General features: G+C 38.5%; 1 protein-coding gene across 2 annotated transcripts in view; it reads left to right on the plus strand.

The window, feature by feature from the left end:
- RSPO2 (R-spondin 2) overlaps positions 1-10,384 on the plus strand; it is a 92,913-nt gene extending 82,529 nt beyond the window's left edge. For both annotated transcript variants that reach the window (XM_088523135.1, XM_088523143.1), the window contains exon 5: positions 10,075-10,384. In XM_088523135.1, coding sequence (XP_088379261.1) covers positions 10,075-10,184 — 110 coding nt within the window. In that variant the 3' untranslated portion in view covers positions 10,185-10,384. The remainder of the gene's footprint in view (positions 1-10,074) is intronic.
- The last annotated feature ends 1,514 nt before the right edge of the window (positions 10,385-11,898 follow it).

Below are 11,898 nucleotides of genomic sequence, written 5' to 3' on the forward strand. Positions count from 1 at the left end.
TTGTCTTTATATGCAGAAGACCAATAAAATTATGTTAATTGATGCAATATTAATGCCACAAGTTGGGTATACTTAGTTGTTCTACTGTGACTCATTCTCTGCTTTCTTCACTGGTGGAAATACTGAAGTTTTTCCTAGTTTGCTTTAGTTTTAGGATAAAGGCATGTATCTAAAACTTGGTTCCTCTCAGGTTCTTCAGCTATAGGGAGCTGCATTTATGGAATCAGTTGACCCACCTGAGGTACTGCAATGACAGTAAGGTCTTTCTTTGAGGAAAGAAGAGCACAAAGTGGATTTTATGATAGTATGAATTGTTGTGCTTTTTAGGGGTTAATGGAATTTATACTAGCTGGATATGCCTTAATTATTAGATATCTGTAGGTAAGCTTTTTGTACTTGGCCTTACCTAATTTATCTGTGTCTTTACAAGTAAAGGAAACAAGCCAAAGGAAACCAGACTTGTTCTGTCACCCTCATGGCCTTAGTTGGTGTCCATTCAGCAAGACATTCTCCTCCTCACCAAGGCAGGATGACCTCAGCTGTACTGTTTATTGAGTACACCTCCTAACCCAGGCTGCCCCAACCCAAACCTGGGAGAGTTACTAGTTGGCAAAAGGTCAGAAATATGCCAGGAAACCTGCTAATAAGTTATTCAGGGCAGTGTTCAAACCTGTGCCCACTTTAGTTTATTCATAAGATGTAGCCTTTGTGGCCAGTTACTAGTTTGGCAAGGATAGGGACTTGGGTTACTGTCCCACAATCAGGGCAGGCAGGTCCACCAGAAGTACGAAAGTACGTGTGGCCTGCAGAGAATAGCTAGCATAAGCCATTTGGTTTCTAATCTCAAAATAAAGCTTGAACATTTCATTTCTTTCAGTTCTGCAATGTATTTAAGCTAATACTATCACAAAATAATGAAGTAGAGATCTCATATCCATCAGAAGCTCACCCAAAGTTTCTGTAAGAATGTGATGATATGGAGCATTATATAGCATATGTATATACATTTATGTTTTTCATATGGTTAATTGAACCCACAGAATCATTCTTTACATACTAAGGTTTTATTGGTTTTATTGGTATTATAATAAAGAATTTCTTTTCTGAAAAAAAAAAACTGATAATTACTTCTATCTGTGCTTCTAATCAACAGTCTTTGATGTACATCTGTTTCTAAAGTACATCTGTAACTTCCAGTCAGGAAAAGCCTTTTATGGCAAGTGGCCTTTAAGCTACATGCTGTGTTTATCTCACATATTCTTTTCCTTCTTAAGAAAGCATTCACACATTTTTCTTCATATTTACCAGTGAATATATACCTAAAAATAATTCATGCATAGAAAAAAAAAATTTCAATATAATTTAAACTGAATGTTTAAACTGATGGTGAAAATTATAGTGCTGTCCATTTTGCAGATATCAGAATACAAAGCTAATTTGTCCACTGCATTTGTATTATTCAATATCATGTTATATTGCTTCTTATACCATGTGAGGCCAAGGTTTTATCCAGCTGCTCTGTGTGTGAAGGATCATTTTTTTCCCCTAAAACATCCCACCTTAGAGAGGGAAACAATAAATTTTGGCTTTTCTCCTAAGGTCTGTGATAAATATAAAAAATCCTTTTTTTTTTTTTTTCAACTTTTGGTGCGAAATTTGTTATGGACATAAAGTCAAGTGGCACCAAGGGTTGTGGTGTTTTCTTTTTTTAGTTTTACTAGCAAATAGTATATTTACAGTAGCCTATAAATTAATTTCTGGAAAGCTTATGCATAATCTATTAATATTTGGATTAACATTTACATCTATAGAAATGTAACAAACAAAAATTTCACAGAAGTCCTAAGAAGGAATAACTACTGTGAAGTATGGGTATTCAGACTTAGGACTTACATTGATCTATAAAATTTTCTTATCTTTACCACAAGATTAAATCAGAGAAAGTGCTGGTTGCCTTAATATATGTATTTCAGTCAGTTATATAAAAAATACGATTTATGAATTATATAATTGTATATAAAATTACCTAAAATAATACACAGTATGATTTAAATTTCTGAACAATACAAAAACTACTGTAATGGTAAGCAATAAGCACTCTAGACTAGACCTAAAGAAAAATCTAGTCCTCGTTCAGAAAAAGTTAATTTTAATGTAGGTAAACATAAAGTTATATATGGAGAAGAATTAGCAGAGGAGGAATGCCTATCTCCAGTGTGAGGAGTATATATCTGAATATTAAAATTTACATTGGGAATTTGATATATGATTAACTGCTGGACCAGTTGCAGGAGAAAGTGGGGGTCTTTCTCCTCTTGTCATCAATATCTAGAATGGATACATATCTCCAACAAGTTATTAGCTTCATTAGAAATATGAAAATAAGCCTTTTGTCCATTTTTATTTAGGAGATCTCACTAGATGTCCTTTTCACTTGCAATCAATATATCTCTTGAGTTTTAAGAACTTTCCCTAGGTGAAACTCAGTCTTTAATCCAGCCGTCCATTTCCCTGGTTTTCTGTGTACCATATTTGCAGCAAGAGAAATAGTGCCACAGTGACAGGAAAAGCCAGCAGCATCCTGGAAAGGCCCTGCCACCACACATGCCTGTGCGTGCGCACGGCCATCCCATCACCCTTCCAAAATGCAGGATGGGCTGAGGTGTGGGAAGTGCTCCTGCTAGAAACACTTCAGCTGCAGCACTGCTGGGGTGGAGAACCTTTAAAAAATAGTCCGTAGATCATAGTCAGAAGAACCCAGTCAACTAGTTTGTTGTTCGCAGCTTCATTGTAGAGTGTTCTCCATGGGAACAAGAAACAACAACAGAAAAGGTTTTTAAAATGACGTGGTTCCAAAAAGCTCTCTCTAAAGTTGTGAGAGCAATCTGATGGTACTGGTACACAAACAAGTGCTGCAGTAAGATAAAGTGCTATGTGGGATGCTACACCTATTTGTTTTTATTCCAAATGGCTGCACATTTGAAATCAGAGAAAAAACAATTAGGAATTAGGGAGAGAAGTGTACTTCTTCTGCTCCTAATAGTAGGTAGACTTGCTCTGGAAGTGATTGGAAGGAGCACAAATCATCCTGGCACTCTCATGAGGATTAGTGAGCTTCAGGTGTGCAGTAAGTCAAAGAGCCCTCATGGTCAACCTGGAGAAAATACTCCTATTTCAGCCAGAAGAAATTCACAGTTTAGGAATAACACCATTTAACTCAGGCCATCCTTTAAATCCAGGCAGACCCTGGCTGAAAGATAGCAGCTACTTGTGTGCTAGTTAAACAGATCTACCTGGTTGTTCTTTGGCACAGAACCATCCATGTCCACGTAACTCTTCTCACTGCCTGCAAAACGAGGACCTGCCTGCTGGGAGCAGAGCCTTGGCCCACGCTATCTGAAAGCTAAATTTAGATACTTTGGTATAGGGTGTGTTGTTGAAAAGTGTTCAACTTTTCAAAATATTTTTGCACATGGTTACATATTTTTGACTGTATATAAACATTTTTATGATTTTGAGATTTGTTTTATATATCGTCTGAAAGGAAGAAAAACAAACATACCCAAATCTTCCATTGGAAATATTATGCTTGGCTCTGCTTGCAAAGCATCTGATCTGACATGGTAGTGACTAAGATAACAATAAGTGAGTATCCTTTGTGCAAGTGATACTCATATCATTGAATTTTGAGTTAAAGGTAGATAAACATTTGGGCGGCATGAGAGACCCACCTGCATTTCATGACTGAAATGAGGACTAGATCCCTTATTTAAACACCTATACTATTGCACCCATTATTTAAACACCTATACTATTGCACCCACTATTTAAACACCTATAGCATTGAGTTAAACATACTTCACCTAAAGGAATTTTCTGACATGTTTTCATGTCACCTTGACTTTCCTGGTTCTCCTCTTCTGCCAGTGTGTTTTTTTTCTCTTTCTTCTATGAATCCACGTATGTGATGTCCTAATTATAATTTTAATATTCCTTAATGAACTGGATATCTTAGTTTATGTCCTAGGCAGAGTAAATGGCTGCGTCTGTAAAGAAAAATTAATGATCTTTGAATGAATGAAAGGAGGTTAATAATTAGCAGCGCAGGCAAGTTTTCATATCTCGCTGCCATCTACTGTATAAATTGCAAAACCATACTGCGGAAAGTGTGTAGCATTTCGCTGGTGTAAGAAGACTCTTTTCTCAGTGAATCTGCCCCAAAATCAAAGGGGAAAAATCCAAAAGTCCCTTTTTACATGGGAGAAAAAGAGTTTGTATGTTAATTTACTTATTCTCACCCCGATTAATAAAACCTTTAATTTCTTAGCAGATTTCTTAGGGATTTTACATTGCCAAAGCCAGTGGGATTGGCATACAGATTTAGGATAGTTTAATAGTTATTTTAGTTGAGGAATTATTCTTTGATTCTTTTAAATTAGCTTTCATCTCAATAGCTGACAATTAGTGCTATCATACAAACAATGTTATATAGAAAGGCTTACAATGATTTATCCAAACTTGTGAAGTGATTAAGTGACAGCTGAAATTAAAATATCAAGAGTTCTGTCTGAGAAGAACTAAGTAAAATGTTAACTGTGTTAGGTGTGCATTACCAGGGCAAGAATGTCTTTTACAGCAGTTACTGTACAAGTACCCAAAGTCTATTCAAGATGGAAATTTCTCTGATTTTCATCAAGAAAACTAACATCAAATAGATAAGAATCAGCTAAAAACATCCAACTGTGCCCAAAGGGAATTTATTTTCACAGTCTGCTATTCTGATAGTTTTATTAATTTCAAAAGGCCAGAAATATATTTAATACATTTAATTAGCTATTAATATTGCACCAAAAACTATAAAATATTACCAGTAAGTTTGAAAAATTAGGCATTCTCAAATTGAAGAAATGTTGTCATTTGCTCCTTTTTGTATCAGTTATGATACAGCCTATAATATTTAAGGCCAACCCTTGCAAATGAAGAAAGGAGGATAAAATAGTTTGTGGCTTTTCTATGGTGCCCATGATTACTGTTTTTCAGCACTCTTCTGGGGAGTTTATGTATTTTACGTGTTCACAGCATCCTTTCTATCATCTTCAGAGGCAAATATGAGAATGCAAGACTTTTTTGAATGACCTCAGAAATTTACTCAGAAAAATGAGGGATGGTTTTCTGATATTTGACCCATTCTGGCCCATCTTTTCATCCTGCCTGTCTTGTTTATCTGTGTCACTGTCCAAGTCTCAGTCTCTTCTGTTCCTTAACCAAAATGGTTATTTTACTTTGGCCGATTTCCCCCGTGTCATACTCGTCCTGTAGCACACATTGAATCATTTTCAGCCTGTCTTTGCTAACATTAAAAAACAACTGGCAATTAGAGTCTTGCTAACAAAACTGTTGTGTATTCTTCATCTGCTAGTGATGCCTGCAGCATCCAGTGTGCTACATTATGAAAATTCTTTTCATTCTCTTCTTGAGGGCCATTTGCCAGTGTTGGTTTGTAAATCATGCATTTGAAAGGGATTGACTTTGCAGCAAGGGAGTTTTTCTTTCATTCATTATGTATCTAAAAGTTCTTTTACAATTTGTGCATTCCTTTGTGGCAGTTTGAGTATCCAAAACATAAGTATTAAGTCTTTGGTACAGGTCCATGTGGTGTTTTCATCCATCTTTCAGTACAGTAGGTTGATTATGAACTTCTCTGTGCAAGAAATCATGACATTGGCATTTAATGAGTTCCCTACTTCTGCTTCTGCTACATAGTGACATCTCCTTTGGCCACGTCGCTGTCCTTTTGTGCTTTGCACGTTCTCCTGTGGAGAGCTCTGCTCCTCTCATGCCGGCTGCCTCATGGCGCTGCCGCAGGGTCTCCACACAACAGCCCTGCCAGTCCTGAGCTGTGTTTACGTGGAAGGATCTGCCTCCTTCTGACATCTACCTCCACACTGGAGACAACACAGAGACACACAAAAATGGTTGGTCATCATTATTTCACCTGGTGTCTGTCCTCTCCCAGTAACGCCGCTTGAGTGTGGCTACTTTTCTTGCTTATCATGTGGAGGAAATGCTGCCATCCACAGGGTCTAAGTTAGAAGTGCAGCCATATGAGAATGATTTACAAGAACACAGCATTTAGCTCCTACAAGGGTGAGTGAAAGGGAGAAGAAACCAAAAGGTGCAAAGGCCTGCCATTGTCTGGAGACACTGTTAGGCCTTTGCTGACGGCAGTGGAAATTCCGCATGTAAAAACATTGGGAAGAGAAACAGTTACAGATCTTTAAGCCCCATTATTCAATAGTCATCCATAGAAGAGAAAAAAAAAGTTTTAATTAAAGACAGGACAACTAAACATTTTGAAATGTCTAAAATAAAATGGTGATTTTCATGTATGAATTGTGAAAAAAAAAAGTAGGGAAATTAAAACTTTTTTTTTTAAGCTTTAAATGTAAATCCTTACTGCCCTCATGTGGATTAATACTGTGTTGTTTTTTTGTTTTGTTTTGTTTTGTTTTTCAATCTGTTGAAAGTAGAAATGGACGAGTCCATCCCAAGAGCAGGAAATACTGTCACTTGACAACCAAACTGATTTTGTAGAGCTATGGAAAAAGTGCCTATGACAAGATCTTGTACTCTCTTTCTGTGTGAATACATTTACTCTATATTATTTCTGAAATATCAGGAGTGCCATGAGTGTTAGGACTACGCTGTCCAAGCTGTGGGAGATTGCACTACTTTTTGAGCTCAGGATATGAGACAAAACAAGGAATTAGATTCCTAAAACCCTTAAGACCTAATTATATGTGTAACTGTTCCTCTGCACTGTATGGGCAATTGCTGTTAAATTGCTGTTAAAAAAATAAGTCTCTATATATTTATGTAAACAAACAAATAAATACACACACTATATATATACACATATACACACGCACACACACACACACACACACACGTATATATACAAAGATATATACACACCCACATTTCAAGAATTCAAGTTGGAATTGCATTATCAGTTTTATGTTACTGTACCATTTGGTACTGTACCAAAACTGTTACACATTGCAGGCTAATAGCAATATTTCACTGCATATTAGTTGAGCATCCACCAGCTGTGGACAAGTGAGCAATCCATGAGAAAGTTTTGTGAGTAACACTCCAAAGATGCTTTTGTGATAACAGCTGCTTAGTGGAATATACAGATTTATTCAATGGCAGTTTATAAAACAAGCAACAAAGCTGAATTTATAACATGTTTTCATTGCAATGAGGAGTTTGACTGAACAGAATCTTTTTTTTAGGCAGGGGGAGGTAAAAATGCTTTTTAAGGGAAAAAAAAAAAAAAAAACAGTGCATGAATTTGAAGAAGTGTTTAGCTAGCGTGGAAGGGAAGAGGTGACAGGAATTCCTGTATTCCTAAAGGAATATACAGGAACAGGACTGCAGTCCTCACGGGCAGGGAGCTCGCTGGGCCCGCGCGGACGCCGCTTCCGCCCTGCCCTCCCTCCGGGGACCCGCGGGTCCCTCCTGGAGATGCTCTGCTGCCCTGTGAACGCCACGGCTTCGGAGGAGGCGCCCGGAGCGGGACGCGGGGAAGCTGCTCCTGCCCGCTGCGCTTTCGCTGGTGAGCAGGCTCCGAGTTTAACGGAGGTTCTTGCGCGTGGAGCCTCAGCAACCCTTGTTTGAACTCAGGGAGCTTTATATAGTTACCTCTTTTTCTGCTAATCTCTGATCTTCGTTGCATTCCAGTAACAATACAAGAGCCAACTGCTAACCAAGAAACACCTTTTTGCATTCAGTTTTCTCTTTAAAATAGCAGCTGGAGCTTGGAGCCGTGCTAGCCTCACTAACCAGTCGGGCTTTTTCCGTGCAATTTCGTATGTTCCTGTAAACACAAGAAGTCACCCGGTACTGCAGGGCACGTGCCAGCAGCCCAGGGGCCCCCCGACACCAGGACACGCTGCCGGGTGTCGGTACTGGTGCGGGTTTTGCTCCGCGGCCCACGCGGGGACACGCGGCTGCCTTGGGGTGACCCAGGCACAGGGGCAGTGACAGCTGAAACCTGGCCCGGCCTTTGCTGCACGGTGACATACAACATCCCTCGGGTCTGTTACAGCTCCTCTCCTTTCTATTTTAAGGTACCCCATTGGGAGCATGCTGGCAATTTGATGTTTGCGTTAGAGCAGGCTGTAAGGTTTTGAGAAACGGATGCCATGTGGGGTGTGTGCCATTTTACTCTGCATTTCAGAGTCTCCAGAGGAAAAAAAGATCTGTTACTACCTTAATATTACAGTAAGCATTTGCTTTACTTTCCTGGAGGACAGCACAGAGAAAGCAAGACACGGCGCAGGCTACGAATTATTTTGGTGTTGTTGTTAATTGGCCCATAAAGAGAAAAACCTCAGAATCTAAGATCGCTTAGCAAATATTACAGCAAAACTCCAGTAAAGCTCTAATTGATTCCACTGGTCTCCCAACTAGCACCGTTATCAGTCATTTCAAATTGTTTCTCCTCCTCTACTACTTCCTTCAGGTTAAAAGTTTTGGAGTATTTAAAGTACAAGATAGAATAATTGAAACCATCTTGTAATGCCACTTTGTGTCAAGTCCTCCATCTCTCTGACCTCATTAGGTGTGCCTCGTTATTAGATACACTGTTACTAAAGAGTTCTAACTTAAAAGCTGCTTTGATTAATGGTCGGTTGGACTGAGGTTTTACTGTGTAGGATTAACTAGATTTAAAAATGGCAAAATGCCATAGTAGCGTTAACGCCAGACTTTAATGAGAAGCAGAAGTAACCTAAACTCATGTTCTCATTACTTTTATGTCCTGTCCTATTGCCACTACTATTCCGAGTGAATAGTAGCCTCATGATATATTGCTCACAAATATCTAAACTTAACTATATCCATATATTTTAATGAACCTTAAATGTTGTTAATTTTAGAATCAGATTCATTATCTCAATATTATTATCCAGTAGATAAAAATGTTTCATATTGATTTGATTTAAGAAACAATATAGAAGACAAGATCATACTGACAAACATTTTTCCCAGCTACACTAATCAGTATAGCTGCAAACTGCACTTTTCACATTATTGTATTGTCTGCTACTTGAATTTTCTTCTACTTTCATCTTCATTGGTGAATTTAGTTCTCCTGAGGGTTTATAGAGTTGACAGCTCTAGGGAACTATATCTCTAGGAAACCCAGACAATTCTCACTCAAGATAGTGCTCAGTCACCTGCTTAAATCTTACCAGAGTAGATAGGATTTAAGTATGTGCAGTGTTGAAGCAGGGTTTTTGTAGCAGATTTTCAGTCCATCGTACCTTTGCTGAGATAGTCAAAGGAAGCGGTTTTCTCATCTCAGGAGTTTGAGATTTTTTTCTTGCGTTGATCCTGGTTTCCTGATTGGGGTTCTTTTTCAGAAGCAGTGACCTTCAAGCATGGTGGTGTTGGACAGAGAACGTGCAGGGAAGCTTTGGTTCCTGCACAGTAACGTGCTCTGAGGACTGGGCACGGCGCACGCAGCAGCAGTCGCAGCAGCTCCTCACGGAAGGGACACTGTTTCTGCCAAAGCGTGTAGGACCACATCCAACCAAACACTTGGGCTGCAATGCCTGATTTCTCATTGAAGTCATGGATATATTGGACTTGACTTAAATTGGATTACTCACTCAAGGAAATGTACACAAGGGTCTAAGGCAGACATCCAGCTCTCAGGGAGTTAGGAGGCTACGTACACACTTGCCTGGCTCCGGGCCCTTGTCCAGAGCATAACTTTGCTTGCGTGAGTTATCGTGTTGGAACTGAGATCTGCATAAGCGTTGTTACTCATACCAACAAAATCGTGTGTGTGGACAAGTGTCGACAGTCAGCGACCTGACTTCCTTTTCTACCATATTGAAAATTTCTGTTTACAGTGATGATCAAAGTTTATTAACTAAGCGTTATATTTGCACTCGCCATCAATAATTCCCTGGCCACTAAGTTTTGTTCTTCCTTCTAATATTACCTTTGGATTCTTTTCTTAGTTGACTTATTCATATAATTTTGTTTTTCCTTGTTTAGGAAGAAGGACAACAAAAACAAAGGACAAGAAAAAGAAGAAAAAGAATTTGATGGAAAGGGCTCAGAAGCAGCACAGCATCTTTCTAGCTACAGATAAAACAAGCCAGTAGAGACTTGATTTGTTTTTAATATATATTTTGCAAAGTGCACAAAAGCTGCTATATGCTCCTGCCCGTGGATGCACTATGATTCAGCTGCTTTGACAGTATTGGTAGCAAATAACTTGTGAAAAAAAGCCCACAAGCTTGTTTGTTTTATTTATATATTTTTTTATTTTATTTTCCCCTCTTGTTTTTGACCTGAAGACTTCGAGGTCAGGAGTGCACTGAGTTGAATCAGTGGCAGTGCCCGGCCAGCGTGTCGGCATGGAACAGAAGCAGGGCAGGAATCTCCGCGTCTCCGCTCGGCGGCGTGAGCACGTCCAGATAACAAAGCAGAGTCTTGGGGGTGTCGCTCCTCTTGCATTTATGGCCTTTCTTGCTCCCATCCGTACCCTTCCAGAGCAAATGGATGTGACTTACCCAGGACTTACCTACTTAGCGTTAATGTGCTGTGTCCTCGGCACCCATCATATCGAAAGAGCTGCATGATCAAACTGCTTTGAGATGATGCCACCGGAGTCATTGCTTACAGTTCCAGAAGCACAACAGACCCTATGTGTACATATTACTCTGTATACATATAAATAAACATATTTACTGTACATCTATGCATTTTTATGTATAATACATATACATGTTGAAGGTTATGTCCTGTTGGTTCTAGTAATATACTTTAAAATAATCCAGTAAACATTTACTTTTTACTGTGTTTTAAATACCTTTTCATATCCCTCTAGTTACAATCCTTTTTTTTTTTTTTTTTTTTTTTCGGATGGCTAAACCACCTTGTAAGGACCCTCACAGTGGAATATCAGCTCTGAAATACACTTGCCAGACTCTAAACTTGAATATTTTCTGCTATTCTGCTATCTTGGCCCCAAACTCAGACCCTACACTTCTCACAGAAAGAAGTGCAACTTTTTTTAAGATGAAGCATGATGATGATGATGATAGATGTTTTGAGTGTCAAGAAGAAAATAACATGGAAATCTCTTAGTATCTAAGATTATATGTGTAGTTTTTTGAATAAAATGCACAATATTTTATTTCTATTAGCCTTGATCCAGTCAGATACAGCAATTGACTAAATAAGGGGAAAATACAAGAAAAATCTGTGTGAATTCAGAAGTATAGCAAGCACCCATATCAGTTCCCAGTGTTGTTAGTTATTTATAGGAGTTCAACATATTTCATCTGCATCTGTTCACTTTTGCATTTTCCTTGTAGGCAAATTAAAAGGGCTCAGGATGTGTAAACTAGTAGTCCTGCGCTATTGGGCTTGCATTCAAGGAGATTTTCAGAGCCTGAAACAGTCCACATGAAAACGGCTGAAATTTCTGCTATTACTGCAGAAGTTTTTCCAGTTCTAGGACTATAACTGTCATGGCCTTGTTACCTTCACAAACCAAGGAGAAGATAAAATGGACCCCTGAAAATCTTTTTGTCATAGACTTCAGACAAATCTCACAAATTCCACAATCTTAGTTTTACGAGTTTTATTGTTTATAAATAAACTAGGGAAATAAAGCATTTATAAGCACAAATCTATCCAGATGTAGCTAGCAGAAGTATTGCTACAAAACATGCAGTAGTTAGCTGTACATGAATGTTCTGTGAAACTGCTTGTGGACTTCCACTTAACCATGGAGTTTTCACATTCTCTCATTTAGACTAAGTTCATATTTACCTAGAGCATAATATTGTTAAGGACAGTAAGATTGTT

This window comes from Tinamus guttatus, unplaced genomic scaffold (assembly GCF_059628265.1).
Source record: "Tinamus guttatus ecotype Peru unplaced genomic scaffold, ASM5962826v1 Tinamus_guttatus_pri_ptg000012l, whole genome shotgun sequence".
NCBI lineage: Eukaryota > Metazoa > Chordata > Aves > Tinamiformes > Tinamidae > Tinamus > Tinamus guttatus.